General features: G+C 38.2%; 1 protein-coding gene across 2 annotated transcripts in view; it reads right to left on the bottom strand.

Moving 5' to 3' along the window:
* SNX13 (sorting nexin 13) overlaps positions 1-23,028 on the bottom strand; it is a 64,889-nt gene extending 41,861 nt beyond the window's left edge. Inside the window, exons 1-2 of one of the 2 annotated variants that reach the window (XM_031503845.2) lie at positions 22,865-23,028; positions 2,284-2,396 (exon numbers count right to left, since the gene is read on the bottom strand). In XM_031503845.2, coding sequence (XP_031359705.2) covers positions 2,284-2,396; positions 22,865-22,876 — 125 coding nt within the window. In that variant the 5' untranslated portion in view covers positions 22,877-23,028. The remainder of the gene's footprint in view (positions 1-2,283; positions 2,397-22,864) is intronic. The other variant, XM_031503846.2, reaches the window with a different exon arrangement.
* Between the last annotated feature and the right edge of the window lie 374 nt (positions 23,029-23,402).

The following is a 23,402-nucleotide window of genomic DNA, read 5'->3' as shown; positions in this document are numbered from 1 at the left end:
CAGGCTCAGCACTCAGGTAAAGGGGTCTACACTAGTACTTGAAGGAGAAGAAAAAAAGAGTACCACCCTGTAATATTCTACACAGGTTAAGTAAACAGTATCTATCGTTAGCCTCCTGCTTTTGAGTTCAGTTCCCTAAGTGAATGATCACTGAACAGAAAAAAAGCTAACATTTTATAAATCAGTCTTGAAAAAAACCAAAATTAAATACAGAGAAATGGTGATTTTGAACTTTATTCATACATACAAATGGTTTCAGTATTCTTTCATGAACACCAAGAACAGTACATTTACTACAAGTCATTTGTGCAATCACAGAGCTGAGTGAATATCAAAAAGAAATAATTACACATAATAGGAGTTAAACAGCATAAACAGAATGATTACATTGACATAGATATGGCATCACCATTATCTTTCTGCACAGCCCACTGATATATTTTTAAGTACTTAGGGTCAATACTAAGAGTGTGACCAGCTGTGATTCAGCATTTTCTTTTGTTAAAACTGCAAAATAGGACAGAAGCTGGACTTCTTGGTACTGGAAATCAGAAACCTTTGACACGGGCGACTTCTTTTTTGAATGAAATATAAAGACCTAGAAAACTGTGAAATTGGGTAAGAACTCCAAGTTTCAACCAAAAATTCAACCACAAAAATCTGTGTCCAAAATTGCTATTTTGCTCTGGAGAAGTGTAAGTAAATATTACGGACACCAGTATAACCATGAACCAAAATTAAATTTTTGTTTTCTAAATTTATATATATGATGTTATGACACATAATTGCTAATCCTAAGTGCAAAAATTACTTCATAACAATTTATGTTTGTTTCTAACAGAAGCATGACCAAGCATTTTGTGAAACTTCAGAGGAATTAATTAAAAAAAAAAGCAGGCAAGAATAATTTAGATATAAACCCATTTGGCCTAGTTAGCACTCACCGTTCTGTGTGCTAAAGTGTATCATTCTTCAAAAGATTAACAATGTAAAAAAGGCCAGACCACAACCATAGCCAAGACGTTTATGCTATAGTAAAGAAGTGATGACATTCTACTGCAAGGGCTGAGACTTCACATCTATACATGAAAGTAAACACTCTGCTCCAACAGATACACTACCACTAGATGAATCCTTAACAAGATCAGTGTTTACCGACTAGCTACAAAAATTAATCAAAGCAGTACGATAACCACAGCAAAGAGATATGAGAGCTGACTTGAGAATGAATGAGCTCAGGCACCACATGCAGTTTAATGGTGCCAAACTGCAGCTGACTTGAGACATGTTCCGAGACCCTGCTTTGACAGTTAGCTTTGAAAAGCCAAACTGAAACTGTGCAAGGAAGAAGAATAACATCTTAAGAAATTATTATATCCCATGTTATTTTCCATACTGCAAGTACTAAGGAAGTGGTAAGACAAAACAGCAAGCAGATGCATTCTTCCCGTTAGATAAACTCTGACTTTTGCCCTGGACAAACAGATAGTAAAATATGCCAACCACACTTGTATCAAGACTTGACAAGACAAAAGCATTTACTTCAAGTTAGTTTTACCTTAAATAAATCCCTTTTCTAACAGACTGACTACTCTGATTTCTCAGAGATGAAATACCAAGCCTAATACAGTTGAAACCCAAGCACAGCAGCTCTAATTCTAGCTACTAAACGCTATTACATTTTTTATGAGATATACAGGAATATACATATGTTCTGTATGGTATCAAGTAAGTATGAAGGTAAAAAGAATATCCCACTAAGACATTTTAATTTGCCACTAAAAATGTTACAAGGCAAACATCATAATATATTATATTATAATGGTGCTAAACTTCACATTTGCTCCCTTCCTGCCTAAATAGATAATATATGAAAAGTCTACAGCTGCTGAACTGATCTACTTGTTCAAAGTGTAGCATTATTTCCACACACACAGGACAACATCCACTCCCATGAATCAACTGCCTTAGATAGGAAAATGAGATTGTGATAGAAAAGGAAACTTAAGCACTTAAAAGTACCTGGGAAAAGAATTGACACTAATAAAAAGTAAGAACTGAAATTACCACTGCTTTTATGTGAGCATTTTCCCCCTAACATCCACTAAAAATAGCTAAATTGGGAGTTCAATTGCAAATATTTTGCTCATAAAGAGGTCTCAAATGGTGAAACATTAATTACATAAAGCCACTTCTGATTTTCAGAGCAAGCTCTTTGCTAACACACCCATTAAAATTTTACTTTCACAGCAAATTAAACAAAACACTTAATAATATACTTACCCACCCACAAAGCAGAGGATATAAAATGCAAAGTAAAATATAGCGAAGGGTCCAAAAGTTACTAGAAAAAGCACAAGGCCAAGGCTTCCCCATCCCCATATGGAAAGACTGGTCTGTAAACAAGAACATAGAGAAAAGGAATTATTGTTATATTCATACAACTTCAAGTCTCCAGAGCAATACTTTAGTTTCTATAGTGTTTTATACATTTTAACCAGATGTAAGCTCTGCTTGATGAAATAAAAAATTACCTTTGTTTTTAAGAGTATATCGCTATCACATATGTCTCCCATTATATTGTGGGCCACTAATCCAGTTTAGCAAACATTACAGCATTTTTCTTTCAAATACTGTTCCTCATCTCTCACTTCAGATAAATCTATCATCCTTTGAGGTGCCACTTTTTTCTTTTCTATTCTCCTTTTGTGCTTTTTTGTTTCTTGAGATCCCTTCCTCCTCACCTCTTCCCCCATTCCCACAGTGAGAAAAGTTCTCCACCATCTCCTAGGAAAAAGAAGGCTTTGTGATAGAACAGGAAGAGACAATACAGCCCTGTTTTATACATCTAAACATGTTATTTTCTACAACCAAGCAATACTGTTTCTTCCCTAGATCAAAGGAGGTGCAAGACTAGAAAGGTGTCCCTTTCTCCAGAGTCAAGTCACAGGCGGGTCAGCAGGTGCACCAAATAATTGGCACAAGTCTACTTTTCCACATAAATAAAAGGGAGGGAAGCTCCTGCAACTGATACCTGGGTAGTGATTGTTTGAAAAGCCCATGATGAAGTTAAAGTCAGTCACAAGAGCACACATGGGGCTGGTGGGATTTTGGGAGTTGATGTCTGGCATAAATGCAGCAGGCAAAACTCCACCTGCACTGGCAGCCACCAGGAGTACAAAAAAGCAGCAAGATTCCGGTTATAGTGTACGTGCATTTATATATACCCATGTATACACATAAATACTTGATCTATCTAGCATATAAACAGATGTGTGCCTGTAGATACCTGTACATATATGCATGGTAATCTAAACAAGCAAGGCAAGGAAAACCTGACTCATCTGAGCTACAATACTTTTTAGACCATCACAATGCTGCAATGCAGTCAACAAAACTTATATAAATTTCATTTAATCTAATCTCTAGTTCAATATGGAAAGCATGCTTCAGCCAAGTCCCAGGAGTGTGAAACACAATGAATACAAGTATTTATAGGCCACCCAAACTGTTCCAGCTCTAAGGTTTTCATTATTTTTCTTTTTGGTTGCTGCTGTTGTCTAATTTACACCTTTCCTAACAGTGATCAAATGACACCTCATGGGAACTCAGACAACTGTGTCAACAAGTAACACTAAGAAAGTAATTAAATAAACTTGTCTTGCAGTTTGACATTTAGAAAACAAACAGAGCTTGAACACCAGATTTGCAGAGACCCCTCTTTTAGCTTTTAATATGAAGGAGCTGCAGTTCATTTCTCTCAAGGAACTATTTAGATTTTGTCTTTTCATTTTAGGCATAGGATTTAAAAAGTCAACATTTTCAAAAAGGTCTTAGAAATCTTGTATAGAATGAAAAAGAAGATACATTAAGACTCCTATATAAAGCAGCTGTGATTATTTTTTGAGAGTAAGATCAAAAAGCAAAATCACAGCTCTGAAGAGAGACCTTGACAGATCTAAACTGTAATAATCAGAATAATTTAATTCTTCCTAGTTAAAAGTTTAATGGAACATTGAGAAGAAATTCTATTTTCTTCCAAGTTGAACTTTCTTAGCAGGAGATACAAGTCATACCGGCTTTGTTCTTAGTGTTTGAGGCTGGGAAAAATTAAACACACGAGTATGTAGATGAGTGTAATTAAAGTGCTGCAATTAAAAAAAATGCATTGTAAGTTATTCAATTCTCTTGAAGCTGAGGAATTGCTTCAATAGATAATATAAACCACAAAATCAACACTACTAAAATCATAACCAAGTAGAAGATTTTGTTGTTTTGTCGACTTATAATAAATAAATGCAGTAGATAATTGTGGTCTTCCAGTACATGAAAAGAGCCCACAAGAAAGACACAGAGACACTATTCACAAGGGCATGTAGTGACAGAACAAGGGGGAATGGCTTCAGAGATTAAGTTTAGATTAGATATAAGGTGGTGGTGGGCACCAGAACAGGCTGAGAAGTTGTGGATGCCCCAAACCTGGAAGTCATCAAGGCCAGACTGGTTGGGGCTTTGAGCAACCTGGTCTAACAGAAAGTATTCTTGGCCACGGCAGGGATCTTGGAACTAGATGATCTTTAAGGTCTCTTCCAACCCAAACCATTCTAGGACACACCAGTTGAAACAAAGACAGAAAACCTGGCAAATGCAAGAATTAACTAAAATATGAGATCCCATTGCACATCTACATTTCAATACAAAAAGAAGATTCAGCAGATTCATATCCTCAGAAATAAATTTTAAAATTTCTGCAGAGCACTACAAGCATGATAACAAAGATATGCACACAGAAGATAGCATTTAATGATGGTCTCTTTATGTCAAAAACCCATTATGCTTAATCACATCATGCAAAAAAGTTTAAGTTCTAAATATGGGATAAGCACTCTAAATGACTTAATTAAACTAGATGGATGTATAGTCAGAGTTGGATGAATGCATAATTAACAAAGAAAGCTCTGTAACTCTAATAAATAAAACAGTGACCTTTTGTCCTATGCTCCAGTTTTGCAATTTAGCATATGGGTACAGAGATTCAAATCTCATTTGGTATTTTAATAGGATTTCTTAAAAATCACAGAACTTGGTACACTGCAGGAAGCACAACTGATACTGGCCTAATGCTTGTATATTCTAATGAGTACTTTACAGTCTCACAGACTTGGAGACATTCAAAGGAATTAAATCATCAGGAAGGTACCCTTTTTGCTGACTGTAAACAAAACTTTCCCTGACTCCACACTTCTTGAAGGGACTTCAGCAGTAAGGCTCCTAGGAAAAAAAAATGAAAACTTAAAGTTCTTTATACATAAAAACCAACTATTTTTTAATAGAATGTTCAAACATTACAAATATGACTATATTGCTGGTCAGTATGGAAATAATTCAGGCATTTAAATTCAAATCCCACTTACAGCTTATTTCCAAATTCTATTTATAATGTTAATTTTTTAGAAGATGCACAGATTAAGTGAAGCTCTGTTAGTCATACTGAAGTTAGTTGCAGGGTGAATGCTTATAACCCTTAACACAAAGAACAAACCAGTCTTCTGAAGAAATGGTGTAATTGCTGGTGTTTCAGTCACAGCTATGCAGACCCTTTCAAAGAAGCTAACCTGCCCTATTTTGGCAGGGCAAACTTCCAAGCTGACCTGGCACAGTGCTGTTCACTGACTTTCAAGGAATTAGGGACAGTTATCTAAAGCCTGAAGAGGTGCACAGGCCTTAGTGCTGTGGTAGGCATGGTTTGGTACATACTGTGTGCATACACATGGGTAAAGGATGTTTATTCCATGTCAGCAGCTGCTCCACTTCATCAGTTTTAGCCACTTTTGCTTACCACCACTACAGATGCTCTATGCTTGTCTCATCACCATCACTTCTTAGCTTTCAAGTCTAAGATTTTGCAGACTTCTGCAGAATATTACTAAGGTTATATACATATAATAGGTTACTGCAGCATTGTGGCCACACATGGTAATTTTCTTTCCACAGCTGGAGTTGCTGCAGCAAAATAAACTGCATTTGAAGTAAGCTCCAACAGTACACTGCAAAGCTCATCAAGTGTGAGAAGACACAGAAAGGTGAATACTCATAGGTGCTTGATTCAGCTTTTACAGCTAACAAAACTGTCACCTCAATGACACCTGCTTGTTGGTTTTTTGACTAGGTTTTGTCCATTTTTCACACTGAATGGTTTTTCCACAGTATGCAGCCAAGTACTAAAAGCAGTACATAAAGAATTTGCTTTCTTTTTATGCATCTTTGCTCCTTCTTTGGTTTCTGCTTCCTAATCAAGGCAACATTTTGATGGTTAAAGCTGCACGCCATTATGGCTAGTAGTGCTAAGCTAAGACTGACTGCATCACTTAACATGACCATTCACCCAGAAGTTTCTGGAAAGCACTTCTTCCAGAAACAAATACATTTATGTCTTACTAAAAAGTAGCTTCAACAGGTTTCTTATTTGCTTAATCCATCTGACAATCTTTCAGACCTTTGCCCCACACCCATTTTTAAGCAAGATCTTCGGTCTTGACACATCTTTCTCTAGAAATGATTCACCAAAGTAATAGAAGTTTGTTGTTTGGATTTGAACTAGTGCTGTCAATTTTAGCTTGCAATTGGCAGTAAGGTAACACACGTGTCTGGTTTAGGGCAAAACAAATGTTACTCCACAAGTTCAGATGACAGGTTCCTCCTAGCCCCCTCTGCCACTGAACAGAGGACAAGTATTTCTACTTATGTGGCTCTGGGTGCCACCACCCTCCTACTCTGATGAGAAGCTCTTCTTCCAGGCACTTGTCTCTCTTCACAATTCCCACACACATTGGGTGGGAATTGCAGTTTCAGGTTTGGAGACACAGTTCAAGAGGAAATTAGGAACACCCATATGGGAAGGCAGGGCTCTGGAATCATCTGCTTATCAATCTTATTAAAGCTGAAACAAAAGACAATTTAAATCTTACATTAGCACCCAAAAGACTGATTCTGTCTTGGAGAATTATAGTTTGTGATTATTTTCACATTTAATGGTCACAAAAGAACAATCTGAGCTTTGAAAGAACAGCAACATTTAAAAACAAAAACATTGCTTTGCTCACAATTCTTTCACTCTTGTTGATCAAATTAAATTTTTCCATTAATATTTTAAAAGTTACAGGAGCTGACCTGTTTCTAACAGACACTGATAAACTATTTTATGCCATTCGGGTAGTTTAAATTATTACGGTTTTTTTTTTAATGCCTCCTCTGGGCTCACATTAAAAAAATTGTCAGGGATTGCATTTACAGTAGATGTCAAGTTTAATTTTGTTAATTCCACACATCTGCCTTTTAATTTGACTTCCATTTTGCGTGCAAATGGAACATGTTCACATATAAACCTTTCTATAATTAAGGTGAGTGTCACTTTTGTCAAGTGATTAAAAAGATTATTTTAGGTTTCAAATTACTGCCTCTTTCACTAGCATGACAAATAAAATTGGAAAGCTGTACCAACCAGAGTGCCAATTTCAGTGCAATGAAATTGTTACGTTACACGACTCAGAGAAATATTTAACAATTTTGAAGTAAACCATTAACAACTTTCTAGTTACATTCTCCTATCTGCCACAGTTAAAGCAATCATCTGAAATATATGTCAACATGGTTTTGACTTCTTCATATCATGATTTCCTAACAGCACTAGAGGTCTCTTTTTAACCTCTTTTTTCTTATCCTTTTGCCCTTTTCCTTCCTCAGCCCAAAAAGGCAAAGGAAAAATACACCCTAAACTGCACTCCTACTTCATACTTTTGAAAAATAATTGTGGTGAATCGACACAATATTTTTACTGCACTACTCCCAAGTAAACTCTTGGGATTAAAAAAAAAAATTAAAGGATTTTACATAGTCTATTTTACTTTTATTGATCTAAGTTAAGATTGGAGGTTTTTTTCCCAAAGAAAGATTAAAATACTAGAGCATATAAATATACACTAACATTTTTTTAACTAAATGAAGAAGGTAATGTTAATTAACGTTAAGAGTTAAGTTTGGGCGATGAAGTTTCTTCTAGGTAAGTGCAGTATTCCCACTGGTCCCTCGCGGTTACAGAGTGGAAACTCTGTTGCAAGCAAGAGTCCATCTGTCCCCTCTCTACCTCACCTCCTCTTCTTCCACTAGCCGCACAATTTGTATGTCAAATGGCTTAATTACTTAACAGTTGCATTAATTCAAACACAATCATGTCTAAATGTTCTGAGTTTGGGTTTTCCTGCTGTTCCTCACACTGCATGAAACAGCAAAGCTTTTGGGATCATTATCCCCTACTCTCCCCTACAGCTATTCAAGACAGCCAACAGACTAGGCTCTAATGGATAGGTGACAATTTTTCATCTGTATTCACTATCACTGCAGCTTTACAATTTTATTGCTAAAGCTAATTTTTAGAAGTGCAAACATTTAAATGAAAATACATGCTAACATTCTCCTTAAATATGTAATATTACAGTGTGTAACTAGAAAGATTAAAAGTTATTATCCACAGTACTTTGATTTTACTATTTGTCTAGAGAAAAACAAATTATCTAAAACTTTACTGTTTGCAATAGTCAGAATATTACTATACAATTTGTAATATAATTAAAAATAAAAACATTATGTTCCATATTTTGATACAACTGGGGTTTTTGTAAGAAAAAGACCAATTTTCTGTTTAACACAGTTTTGTAAGAAATGGTAAATATTTTCAGTGTAAAATTTTCTTCTCTCTCACACCTGGCTTTGCCACCATTGCTAATCATTATATGAAATTAGGAAGCAAAATGTTTAATGTTAAACTGACCTTCATTTTATTAACCTTTATTTCCAGTCCTAACAGCTACTTCATTATATAGCAGATGTATCAGCAAGGGACAGAAAGTTTCATTCCATGTAACCTTTTCTTGAGTGGCCCAAGTACTTAGCTTGCTGTGAAAAATAAAGAGGCTACCTTCACAGACGCACACTCTTTCTGATAACATGCCTGCAATTAAAACCCAGTCTGAATCATGTTCTAGTCAAAGGATACACAATTTTGGTCAAATTTAAAAGAAGCACTTGAGCATCTTGGATACCGGTGAGAAATAAGAGATGCAAGCCCCAATTTCAGCTACTTTCTTGAATATAAAAGTGACAAACTCAAACTCATCTTTAATACAAATTCCAAGGAAGTGATCCTTTTTTTTTTTTTTTTTTTAAGAATCCATACTGACTTGCATCCAATATAATTTATTTACTTGGTCAGAAAGCAAGACAAAATGATAAAAGCATTTTGGATCACTTTAGGTGATTGAAACAGAGCAAGGCTTGACAGGATTACCTAAGGTGATCTAAAGTGAGAGAATAAAATAGTCCCTCTATTTTGAATGCAAGCCAATGAGATAATCTAGACTGTTCTATATTCAGCCTCTGGATAAACAGATTACACCTATTTCAAGATTTTCTGATGCAAAATAGTGGCAAAGGGGAGAGAGGGGGAAGCCTACAAAATCTTTAGCAGGTGAAAAAAAAAAGGTGTGTTCTCCTATATGGTTCAAAATAATGATGTCACAAGTGCTAAGTCAATAAACTGTTATTGGATATTTCATTTGTGACAACTGCTCAAGCAGTATATTAAGCTTTTTACTTTCCTGCAGCAAGGAGTTACCTAAAAGTTCTTTTCACCATTTTTTTTTTTCACTGCTAAAGAAACCTGATTCCACTGAAAGAACTTTAAGAATCATGAGCTTTGCTTTGAGAACAATTTCTACCACTCCAGCTTCTAATACTTAACTGAATGGAAATTTTTCTGTATGTATTAAATGAGTCTCCACAATAATCAGATCTAGTGGTCATCTCTTTATGATTCTAACAAAAACATGCAGACAGGGCTCACAGATACTACAGAAACAGTTGCATTTCACACGTTTTTAAAAGGTTTCTTGATACCTTAAGAGATAAGATTTTGGAAGGTAGAGAGGAATTTTCTTTAGTTCTAAGCTGTTTTTCCATTGTAGTGGTAATTTCAACTCAGCATCCCTTCTACCAAGCAATAAGCATCTGCCTACTCCTGGAACTTAAATCTTCATTACACTTGCCCAATTTATGCCATTACTAAAAAAAATATATAAAGATTATTTATATAAACAAGACTTTGCACAGTCTTCCTTTCAAAGGCAATGCATTATTGTCTATGATCTTTACAGGGAGAACCAAGTGGAAAATACGGGTTTTAAGAGGTCTGATGAACAATGATTACTCCTAACATAAATTCATTCTTTTTTTCTATAGAGATGCAACACAATTTCATAGCAGTGGCTGTGTGCAAAACAGTTTGTGCAATCTTGAACTGATAGAATCAGCTTAAAAAAGAATAAATACAAAAAAGATGCACAACGATACAGTTTCTGGAAAATGTAAGAGATTGGAAATCTCACCACCTTCAACCAACAACCACACTATAACAAAAAGAGAAATGCAGTAAGAGTGCACAGTTTTTGCAAATACAGAAGTGTAAAAGACATGAAGGTATAAAATAAGACAAATTATATCAAATTTGGAACATTTTGGAACTGCACATTGCAGCAGCAGCCATTGACCTTTATTGTTTTGCTTTTTCCTAAAGAACTCATCACATGTAAATAGCAGAAAATACTTTCGAATTTTATACTGACAAAAATACTAATATTTTTGTTTCTATCACTTGATGACTTGCTTGAAAGCAGCAATAAGCAAATAATTATTTTCAATCAAATTTCTTAAAATCAGTAGTTTCTGCTAAACAGACTGACAGCCATGCATTTCAATAAATATCTGCAGGATGTGTGATTTTTTTTTCTGAGAGTTAAATATTTTATGTGTTTATACAAAATTTGCATATACACAAATATTATATATACACACATGAAATCCAATATTGCAGAAAGGTTACTGAAGAATATTAAGTCATTAATTTCTGATCAACCTTTCAGTACTGTGGCTTCATCAGGCTATAAAATTAGTCAACAAAGTTTTGTGAAGTTCCTTAACCTGCTGGTAATATTATGTTGCTATTTGCAGCAAAATTTTCAACATTATTCCACTAAAGTTAAGAAGAAACCAGTTTGGATGCAGTATTCTTTCACAGTACATACCACAATCTAATACACCCCAAATACAAAATATTCCTCATCTATACTTTAAAAATACTAAGCTAAAAATGTTAACTTCAGAGTATTTTTATCAAGGACTGTAAGAACTGAAAAGATTGACTCTACTTGCCTTATTAGGTCAGGTTACAAATCTGAAAGAATACAAGTGGGAGAAGCCAATTCACATTATCTATCATAATTGCCAGAAGTCCTCCCATAACAGACATACTCAAAAAGACTAAAAATTTATTTCCACATTGTCCCTCTTTATAAAGGCTGTTGTCTCTAAATACAGTCAATCTTACCACCTATCCTTGTAGAATTATTTTGGCAAATGAAATAATGTGGTTAAAAACATTGTTATCCTTTTTACTATCCCTAAAAAAAAGTTTGTGTTTTTTTGTTTGGTTGGTTTTTTAATGTACTAAAAAGGAGAAAAGCTGTAAGCAATAATGTAGTGTTCACAAAGGAAAGCCATGTTGAGTTTCTCACCTGTAAAGCAAAATGTCACCTTAATTGAAGACAGTACCGTAATTGCTATCATGGAATCCAAAAAAACAAAGCTTAACAGAAAGCCACCAGAAATGATTTCTCAGACTGTATTGGCAGCACAAGACCATCAGTAAGAAAGAAGGTCCAGGCCAGAGAGGAAGGAAAAATATATGCCAGTCAGCATCACCTCAGTCCCTAAGAAGGTTGTGAGCAACCAAAAGAGATTTACCATGTGAAAATCATGTCTGACCAACCCAATTGCTTTCTGTGATGAGGCGAGTGATGTTCAGGACTAGGGTGGGGCCTTAGATAACATGCACTTTGCCTTTAGCATAATATCCCACAGCTTCCTTATCACTAAATTGCTGAGGTACAGGCCAGATGAGTAGATTAAAAGGTAAGTGAAAAATGCTGGAGGCAAATACATGATCAGTGGTACAGAGTTCAGCATGCAGCCAGTGACTGGGTGGGAACCTTCACAGATCAATATGGGACTGATGATGCCTGAGCAATGTGGGCAGTGTGACACAGTGAATTCTCAGTAAAAGGGTGCACAAAATCCTGAAGTGGGGTGAGCACTCATTACACTGGAGGGTTCTGAGGTGTGTCAACAGGCTGGAGAAAGGGGCTGACAGGAACCTCCTCGAGTTCAACAAGAACAAGCACAGGTTTGCATCCAGACTGGACTAACCCTGGGCCACAATAGAGTCTGGGGCCCACTCTGCAAGGCAGCTCTGCACAAAGAGACCCCGAGGTGTGCTGTAAGGTGAATACGAGTCAGCAGCATGCCGTTGTAGCAAAAGTGGCCGACAGTATTCCATCATCTGTCAGCAAAGTGACCCTTCCTCTCCATTCGGACATCTCTGGAGTCCTATGTCCAGTTCTGGCCTTCCTGTTACATACAAATCCATCTGGAAACCAGAATACAATATCCAATTCCACCACAAAGGATTTTGTACTAAAATAAAATACATCCATATTATGAAGCCACACACTGTCTACATTTGTCACCAAGGGAAGGGCAGATTTAGAAAAAGCTTGCTGGTGCTCCTAATTAACATTCTGACCCCCTTTTATGTGACTGAGAAGTAACACCATTTTTAAAGCATTACTTTCTCCTCTCCCTGCTGCTCACCTTTGTATTCAAACATAAGTAAGCAGTGTCTAGACTCTTACCACCAAAATAATAAAGGGCATTTACTGCCTAAACACTGGATTCTGAAGAAACAGCTACCAACACCATATTCACAGATTTTAATATTTTGGCAGATTTGTTTTGTTCTTTCAATTCCAAGACCTCAGTTAGTGCCAGCACCATGATAGTTTCAATTTGGACTTCTGCTTACAATGATCACCCCTTCACTGTAACTGATTTCTTGTCCAAAATGTACTGATAATTTCACAACAGTTCTTAAAAGTATATAGTGCTTTTTAATCAGCATCATAATTCATAAGCTGGAAAATGAAATGGATATTAAAAATAGAACTCCAAAAATCAGAGTATGCACAAGAGAGAATTTGTTGTCAGTACACAAATAACAAGTAGAATCCCAAGCTGCAAATACAGTCAATTTTTAAGAACCTTAAAACGACTGACAAAATACTAGCACCTTCCTTTGGAGATCATGATGTTACTTCACTGTTTTCTTCAAAAGTTTAAATTTTATGCAGTTCTCTGAGTGCCACAGGTTTTCTCCAGTTACAAAATACAGACATTGTGATACAACCACTATTTCACTACAAATTCCCAGTGGTCTCTGAGAGTACATCTGAACTCCTACACGGCCAAATTCTGTATGACGCATGCTACTGGATGAACACAAAATAACCATGGAAACAACTGTTATACAAAGTGACGCAAACCCTCAAAGCTAGAGTAAGCCTAAAAACTTACTGTTCCTCTCTACTGTTTTTCTGGACAGAGTATAACCCACTTACAGAAAGTAACGGAAGATTAAAAGATCAGTTTAGTGTCAGCAAGTTTTTCGATAGTTCACAATATACGAAAAATCTGCAACCTCTAACAATCAGCTGATGCCTAACTCTTCACAGAATGGACAGTGCAAACACAGAAAATCAGCACTCAGATTTTGCTTTGAGTCAGTGAAGGAGAAATTGTTTAAATATTATTATTTTTCCCAATGGGAAAAATGCAATGGGAATGTAACAAAACAAAATAAAATCTTTCCTTTTCATGTATTTAATATCCCCCCTTTCCAATACCTCTGACAGTCCTTATCGTTTGTGTGCTTTACCCGCTCACTTTCCAGAGATGTTTGGCCCCCCATCCCTTTTGGGAAGGCTTGCTCGCTCCATGCATCTTTCACAATCCTCTCTGCACTTCTGCCTTTCCCTTAATACCATTACTGAGAAAACTGCTGTCTGCTGACTGCACAACCCTGAGAAATTCCACAGGTTTTATTAGTGGTTTGCTACAGAACGCTGCTGACAGCACTGCAGGTAAGTGTAAGTAGAGTGGAGCCTCCTACAACTTCTTCCAAGACTCTACTCCATGATCTCTGTCCATCTGGCTTCTTCTCTGTGGAATAAAAGAGCCTGTTGAGTATCCTAGATGAATCTTTTGGCCTCAAGTAATCATCTTCTTCCTTGTACAAAATCTGGGCCCAGAATCAGCATGTCAGTATTTCCTGGATATCTCCCAGGTTCACATCATACCTCTCCCACAAAGACACAGAAGAGGGAAAGCAAGTGTGAATACCTCCAAATAACATTCACATAAAAGGACAGTTTTTGAACTTGCTGGAATATTTCATACTCATACATAGTGTATGGAATATTTCCAACAAATTTCAATGAATTCAGAGAGAAAGGAAACCACAGAAATGGTTTCCAACTCTTGTCACTTCAAGATTATAGACTGAAACTAATTATAGATTAAACTAATTGAGGCACTTGAATATCTAGGTCCCAGGGCAAGTTTAGAGAAGATATCTAAAAACTTAAATAATTGTCACATGTCCAAGAATAAAAAAAGAAAGCTACTGGCACTACCAAACTTTATTTGTAATTTTTTTCTGGAGGCAGAGATGCATTCCGAAACCACAGAAGGGATAATGCACTCCCTGATTCAAAAGAACAAGAATTATTTTGGGTATTGACTTGTTTTAGATCTAACAGAAGGAAATGTAGACTAACACTATGCACTTCCCTAGCACTGAACCATGCAGCTGTTGATTTGGCAACTTATCCTGTGTTCCCACCCGCATATCCCTCCACAAGACTGGTTCTCCAAGGCAAAATAATTCTTCATGCAGTTGCTACTTAGCTGCTAGACCTGAAACAAGAAGCCGTCAGACCAGCTTGTGTCTGATGGAGGGGAGAAAACCACTTCAGTAGCAGCCAAACTAGATCCAGTGAGGTTAAACATGAAATGGCACTCCTAGCATCTTAAATGCCTTTATGCATGGATGACTTCTAAAGAAAAATATATGGCCAATGACAACAGCAGGAAAACAAAAATATATAAAGAAAATAATAAAGAGGGCAATACACAAGAGAAACAAAAGAACAAACAAAAGAACGAACAAAAGAAGAACCACACAGACAGCAAGGTGGAAGCATTCATAGACCAACCCAGGTATACAACTCTACACAAAAACAATGCAGCCACTTTGATCACTGGAAAACAAAAAAAACATTTGGCATACTGCATCAAAAAACAGAAATAAGGGAAATTAGAGTTACGGGCAGTTCTCTAGAAATCTAGAGAGAAAAAATAAGAAGACTGCAAGCATCATGTTATATTGAGATTGTTAAAATAGAAAAAATATTTCAAATAAAAGAGGTGTCAGTAAAATAAAGCACAATTAAAAGAAACAGTGATTGGCAATAGTCAACCGTCATTAACTGGAGAATTCAATAAAGGAAAATATCCAATAAGGTAATGTAAGAGCTTAGAAACATTCATAGACATATTGATTCCTGTTGGTGTCACTATTACTAATTCACAATCTTCATAAGAATTTTTAAGAAGCTGCAGTAGAGCAACTGCCAACTGAAAGACATACCAGTACCATTTAAAGTCCAGACCTTAAAAACAACTTAAAGAAAAAAACATAAAATTCATTTCAAAGTTTTATGGACACATGCAAGTCAAGCATGAAGCACTAAAGAAATTAAGTACATAGTTGTAAGACCATAAAGCAAGGTACCAGCATTAAGTGCTCGTATACACAAAGTAAGGACAAATTATTTCTAACACTCCTACTGCACTCTATTAAATTTAGAAAAAATGCTGACTATGAAGAGAAAAGGTTTGGTAAATGTGAAAATTTTAAATAAAACCTTATTCTCCTAGACTAACGTTATAAATAACTTCTTATCAAAACAATAAAAATTATATTCACAGAAACCAATTTGTTCTCCACAAGAATTTTTAAATTTTATTGAAGACATAAACAAGCATAAAAAGTAATTACCATTTCATTATATGTACCATCAAATTAAATTTGTAATTCAGGCATTACAAGATTCAAACTTCCATAGTATATGATTTTGCTTTACAAAGTTAATGAAATTTCCATTTCTTAGCATTATGATCAAAAATACTAATTTGAGTATATAAACACTAAAAAAAAAGTATTTTTCTTCCAAGTATGTTAAAAGAGGTTCGCTACCTCAATCCCCAATAGGTTTCATTAAAAATTAAGGTATCTATCAGTAACAAATACACCAAGATATACTGGGGAGAATGGAACAGAACTACAACCACTTGCATAGATTTTTAGAAAAAAAAATAAAAAGCACACAAATACATATAAATACAGATGTGATCTGAAGCACAAAGAGGTCCTTCAGTGAATTAGGAATATATATAATTTTTACTGATTCCATTATTTTCAAGGTATCACAAAAAATCATTACATAGGCTTCAGAAAGGTAAGCTGATACAACAGTATGAAACACCACAACCTTTGGGGAAACCCCACCTAAAGAAAGTTTTGATTTATAATAATGGACGTGGAATGGTTTAAGTGGGCCTCACATAGGAGAAATAGACTCCAGACTCTGGAGCTATCTCAGCCTGCATTAGCCATTGTTAGAACAGCAGCAGAGCAACAAGCAAGGCTCCCTCATCTCTCCAAGTCAGACAGTTCCAAGATCCTGACAATCAGCAAGACTTCAAAGCAATCACTCTTTCTACAGTAACACAGGTTGGGCACTTCTTTCCCAAGGTATGTACATCACCAGATTTTCAACTCATCCGTGCAGTCTGGAATGCCAAATTCTGAATAAGGGGTGATTGGGAATACCATAGACATTTGTTCCCCATTGCTTTTAGTATCACCTAAGAGGTATGTGAGAAATCATTCCAATTCTGAGGCACTCTTTCATAATCAGCTGGACAGCTGCTGCAAGAATTTTGCTATTCTAAATTATTTTCTACTTGGCCTTGTATAACAGCGCTGACTGGAAGAGTGGAAATGCAGGGTGCCCTACAGGATATGTAGCAATTCAAACTTCCTGCTCAAGTTCATTCCCTTACATCACAAGAGACAGCCTAACCTGCACTGCCTTAGAGGCACCAGCAGAAGTGCTGAGTAGTCATTCCCTAGAATTGCAAAAATATACTGATGAACCAGAATCTCACAATAGTGATAGTTCTGAAATAAAAACATTCTGACACAAACAGGTGTGATTAAAATAGAACCAGGATCACCCCCTTCCTCCAGGAAGCATGAGATTAAGGGAAGAGACAAAGGAACAGACATAAAAATTTAAAAAATAACATTGTAACAAAAGCAAAACTGCATTTAAGCAGTTAATACTCTTCAAATAATGTTCCCAAACTTATGAACATTCTTGGAAAGAAAATGCATGCATAGCTCATCCTCCTACTCAGAACTCCAACCACAATGGGATACTGATTTAAGCATTTCAGACATCAATGGTACCTGTGAACTTTTAATTAGGCCATATGAGCCCTCACATGAACAAACACAGTGCCAATTCCACCTGTAAATAAAGAAAAAGTTCTCTAAATTTATTATTTCTAATTATCAAAAAATCCTTCCAAGTGAAGTTGAAGAAAGGACATCATACAAGCCATCTGATGCATGAAGGGATTTAATGGGATTCAAGCCAGCAGAGATGATTTTATTTCCATCTCCAACTAGTGGACTGACAAACTGGTGAGGTTCAAATCAAATTAGTCTTGTGCTCACTGTCCGAGAAAATAGACAAAACAGCAGGACTGAAAAGATTTCAGTGTTACTGGTAAAATAGCTTTAAAATAAACTACTGTATTAACCACTACGGTCAAATTCCATGTTCCATGCTAGGAAATCCCGGAGTTTTCATAACATCCCACATGAAAAAAAAAAAAAGTTAAAAATTGGTGGGACCTTAATCTTTGTAAAATGTCAGTGTTAGAATACAACAATAAATTTGGTTCACACTATTTTAACTGCAACAATGAGATCACATCTCATTCCACGAACACAATCAACATTGCAACTTCTTCAGAAATCCATCTCTACTCTCTCAGAAGTTTACAGCTACTCCAGTTTTAGAGCAATAATAACCTTTAGCAGCTCCTCCCAAACTGTGACAGCGTAGGAATTGACCTCTTGTCCAAAACAAATGGTAGTTATAAAAGCAGTAACCCGGCTGAACTTATCAATTATCTGTGCTTACTCCCAGTACAAACACACATTTCACCTCAAGCTTGTAAAATCACCATAATGCCATCATTTTGAGGTGTGATCCCACAGAAATTATGTAAACATGGTTAGAGTGCTCTTGTTCAAACTTGTCAATATGTTTGCATCATGAAATAATTATTAATTCAGAAATCAGAGTATCAGGCCTAAGCTTACAATTCCTTATACTTCCTGAAGCTTCTTGCTTACATAACTGCAAGTGCCAACTGCAATTGATTTTGTTATCATTCCAGCCTTGGTATTCTCAACCAAGCAATGGGGAAAATTCTAGTGAGACTGCTAAATATTAATCCTTTACTATTGCAAATATCTTAGATACAATATCAATGACTTCTCTTTTCTAATAATAGCAATTCTCCCAATGCTAGCTCAAAGAAAACATGCTTTGTCATCTTTTTAAGGGTGGGGAGAAGACAACAAACATATTTAAAAGAGAGATAATTCCCTAGAGTGCAAGCAGACAGAGGAAACATCCCTCAGCTATCTAACCTGGCAAGCTATTACTATTTTTGTTGAAGTAAGGAACTTCATGCTTTTCTTCTTCCACACTGTTTTGGGGAATGGTCCAGACTGACATTTTAGAGTTGTTGTAGAACTCTACATTAATTCTCAGCAGTTTAGGCCCAACTGTATGATCTAAGAATACTCCTGAGTGTTTTTAGACAGTGTTACTAATAGCCAGAAAAATATTTAAAAGCAAATACTTAGGAATATATGATAACTGCTCTTTGCAAAATGTTAGTTTTTTTAATTTTATAATTTCTCACATACTTTCAACCAACACTTCATAAATTATAGAGTTATTAAAAGAGCTCTAATAGGAACAATTAGGTACACAACACAGACCATCTGTAGGGGAAACCTCATTGACAGAAAATACTGAAGGAGAAAGAGGCTTTTTACCTCCCAAGGGCTTGCAGCTAATGCTCCAACTAGATCTCATCTAGCAAAACACTGGCACTAAAGAAAGCCCCAGCACACAAGTTTCACAAAAGGACAGAAAACTTATTTATTTCTGCACCCTGGTAAATGTCTACACATTTGAAAATGGCTCTACCAGTGGAACATAGTTCAGACACATAAAGCACCAGAACAATCTGCCACTGACATGTATCAAGGAACAGAAAAAGTTAATGTTACAGTACATCAAGCAGTTAACTGTGTTCTGCATCTTTCAGAGCCATACTAATATAGTTTACAATGTGCTACTGTTGCAGAAAGGCTAATTCACTATTATTCTAGAGCAAGTTAAGCTGCTGAGTCAACCTTTATTCTTAAAAATCAGGCTAATTTGCTTAGTTTTTCTCAGAAACAGTTCTCAGGTTAGTAGATACCAAAATTTAACCAAAAAAAAGGTTGTTAAATATAGATTGTTTAATGGAAAGGAAGTAGTGCATGTCGTTAGTGAATTATCTTCATCAGTTGCAATAACAAGAAATACCAACACATCAGAGCTGATTTAATATGGCTCATTTTTAGTTGCAGATAAGAAAAAAAAATTAAATTTCAAAAATCTTCTCAGCTGTCACTAGTACTGCAACAAGTTACTCTTGCTAAACTGCGAATTAAGTTGTCACAAATTTAGCTGCTGATAAATTCTGAAGTCCTCCCTAAGCATCTCAAAGTAGTTTAATGAGTAGCTGGGGAAGAAAAAAAAGGAGCCTTCTCAGCTGAGAAAAAGTGCCCTCTTCAGAGACAACACAGGCTGCAAATGCAGACAGCACAGACCATCAATTTGAAAGGCATCTAAAATATCTTAAGTCAAAATCCTACTGAGTGTTTGGTCCATCAGAATTTAAGACACTACTGACCACCAAGAGCCAGAGCTGTAAAACACCAACTGCTTCCTTGGAGTCTGTGCAGTGCAGTTACCACTACACAAGAGGCAAGCATGACAAAGCCAGTTGTCCAAAAAGACAAGAGAAAAACCACTGCAACTTGTGTCCATCATAGCCTCACCAGATGAGAAAGTGCTGATGCAGTAAGTCACACGGGAACAGGCCACACAGGCCTGGAAAGCAGAGACATCTCACGAACAAGAAAAGGGGAACAAGTGAAAAGGCACGGAATGGCCAGCACAACAGACTAGGGAAATGATCATCACAAGAGGACTCTAAACACATGCTGACAGAATTAATTCAACATTACTGCAGAAGTTTGTTTTATGGTGAAAAATCTGGAAATGGCATTTGCCAGTTAGGTAAAAAAATGTATGTGCTTGCCATTCAACAGCATGGGTTTTGAATACAACTAAAATAAGATGGGCAGAAAAGACCAAAGAACAAATAAAAAAACCACAGAGTATTTTCTCCGGACAGGAAGTGTGATCTTCCCCTGAAATTACTGATTACAAAGTCCTAATCCTAATTGCATTCACACAAAACTGAAACGAATCTGCTGGGGTCTGCATATACAGATACAGTCAAAGGATGTAGGAAACTGACCCTGAGAAACTCAACACTATGTTACTGCATGATAACAATACATGTAAAACACGATGTGCCTTTCCCTCATTCTTAAACATAGTTAAGAAAAAATATTTTCTAAGTTGGTAGGTTATAAAACTAGCAGTTACAGTAGGGGAAGTGGATCTAAATTTTTAATGGCTAAAAACAAAATTACAGTGATTTTGGCCACTTTAGACAGTAGCAAACTTGACAAGGGCACAAATATCCAGCACCAAAAACTAGTGCAGCTTTTGCTTCTAATGTCAGTTCACCATACAGTCAATCTCAATTTTCATGTATAAAGAAATCACATATCAGTAGACTTGAAACAATATGCATATTCCTCCAAAGTGTGGCAAGGGTTCATGGGTGCAACTAGTTTCCCCAGGCTGTTGTAGCTACCAAGTCACCATCAGAACACCCAGAAAAGCTCACAGGGAAAGGACTCCTCCACCTTAGGTGGGTATTCCTGACAGCCTAGAGCTGTCTGACTGCCTGAAGAACTCCCCATAATTGCTTTTCAGGCAGGCAAAGCCTGCAGTTTTGCTAGACTCCCTTAAATTACATCTCCTTGGCAAAGACCAAGGCTGGAATACTTCACCTTGAAGCAACTTGTCTACAAATAACATATATACAGGAACTAGAAGAAGGGAACATCAGAACCCTCTCCTCCTGAAACAAGGATAAGTGTCATAACTGGTCATCACACATGCAATCATGAAGCTTTATCTCAAAAAGCCAGTGGACTGTCATCCACACTGCTATTCACAGAAATTCAACACTGTTAAAAAAAAAATTCAGTTCCAAGATAAAAGTGTCTTGGATGAGCACACACAGCCACCACCAAAAGGAACAAACAGTCCAGTAGGAGGCACCGACCCAGAACGTTCTATGCCACCCCTAAAATAATCTAAATTACTATAGCTAATAGTCATAGCCATCACACTCACCAATTCTCTTTAATGCAGCTTATTAATCCTGATCACCCACCAAATACCCTCAATTCAAAAACAGGTCATATATTTTTACAGGTTTAATTCATTCTGCAAATTTTAGCCTCCTGGGGAAATCTGAGAGCTCATGGCTCTACAGAACTGCTTTAAGAATGCCCTAAAACTTTGAGCTGATGCAAATTAAAACATGGAAGATACTGTTTAATATCATTCAGGAAAGCAAAGCTGAAATGTTCAGGTGTTGGAAAGCAAGCCTTTACCATGCAAGACTTAAGACAACTCACTATTTGGATGAATAACCTCCACTGTAAAATAATATGACAAATTATAAAACATGGGTAACCCAGTCATTGTATTGCAGAAGTATCTGCACTCAGGACACCTTGTTGACATTAAAAATAGAAAATCAATTGCTCTTTGTAGACAAAACAGAATACAGGATAAAGTCTAATTTCCAGCAACTGGAAAGCCCTGCCAGATTCCACCTTTTAGAATGCCTTTGGACACAGCAGACATTTATAGCCCACGCTGATCCTCAAATACCTGCCTGCCTCACAGCTGAGCTGCTTCGGGACAGAAACCCCCCACCAGGCAGAGGTGAACCGGGGCAGTAAACTTCTAAGGATTACCTAATGACACAAACTCCCGCAAGCACAGCCGAACCGCTCCGCTTAAGCCCTTCAAACAAATAAGCACGGAGCCTTTTGGAAGGCACCGCGGAGGAGGAGGCCGGAGGGGCTGAAGCCGGAGCGGGCGTGCGGGGCCCAGGCGGGGGCACGTCCCCGGCGCGGCCCAGGGCCGAGGCGGGCTCCCCGCGGCCAGCTGCGCTCCGCTCCCCGGACGCGGCCCCGCGGGCCCTCACCGGGCAGCCCAGCCCGGCCGTCTGCGGACCGCGTCGGAACCGGGACCGGGCCCAGCTGCCGCACGCAGCGGGCACGGCGGGCCGGAGAGCCCCGCCGCCGTCCCGCCCTGCCGGGAGAGGACGGAGGCTGATAACAGCGGCCCGGCGCTGCCCTGGGCGAGCCGGTCAGCGGCTCTGCCCTCCGCGGCCAAGGGGAAAACTGCCAGCCGCCGAGAAAACCCGGCGAAGGGCTGAGCCACGGCGCGGACAGCGAGCCGCTCCCCGCGCTCCCGCACCTCCTTGGCAGCGCTCTTACCTCTGTTAACATTATTACCCCGCTGCGCTGCGGCGGCGCCTCGGCGGCTCTAGCCCCGCAGCATGGTGAAGCCTGGCGGCCGCGCGGAAAGCTACCCCGCACCCTGCGGGGAGGCGAGGGGAGGCGAGCGCCGCCAGCCCCCGCCGCCGCCCCGCTCAGCGCCTGCCCGCCGGCCCCGACCCCGCTGCCGCCCTCGCAGCCCGGCCCGGAGCGGCCGCCATCTTGGGACGGCTAGTGCGCCACCGCCCCGCCCCGCCCGCCCGGCGGGGCCGCGGGACCGCCCCTGCCGGGGCCGGCGCTCCGCTCCGCGCCCGGCCCGGCCGCGCCGCGCCTGCCCGGCGGCACCGGCGGCACCGGCGGCACCGGCTCCGGCGGGGCAGCGGCGGCCCTTGGCCGGGTGCGGCCGCAAGGCACGCGGCTCGAAACTGCGGGTCGGGTTTTTTCCCTCTTTCCCTTGGTGTGACCTGTCTTAGAGCTCTTCGGTGTCAGGCAGCTGTGCTGCGGGCGCCAATCGAAATATTTTGTTGAATTTCTGACC

This window comes from Lonchura striata, chromosome 1 (assembly GCF_046129695.1).
Source record: "Lonchura striata isolate bLonStr1 chromosome 1, bLonStr1.mat, whole genome shotgun sequence".
In the NCBI taxonomy this organism is placed as follows: domain Eukaryota; kingdom Metazoa; phylum Chordata; class Aves; order Passeriformes; family Estrildidae; genus Lonchura; species Lonchura striata.
This window is presented reverse-complemented; position numbering and strand designations above follow the sequence as displayed.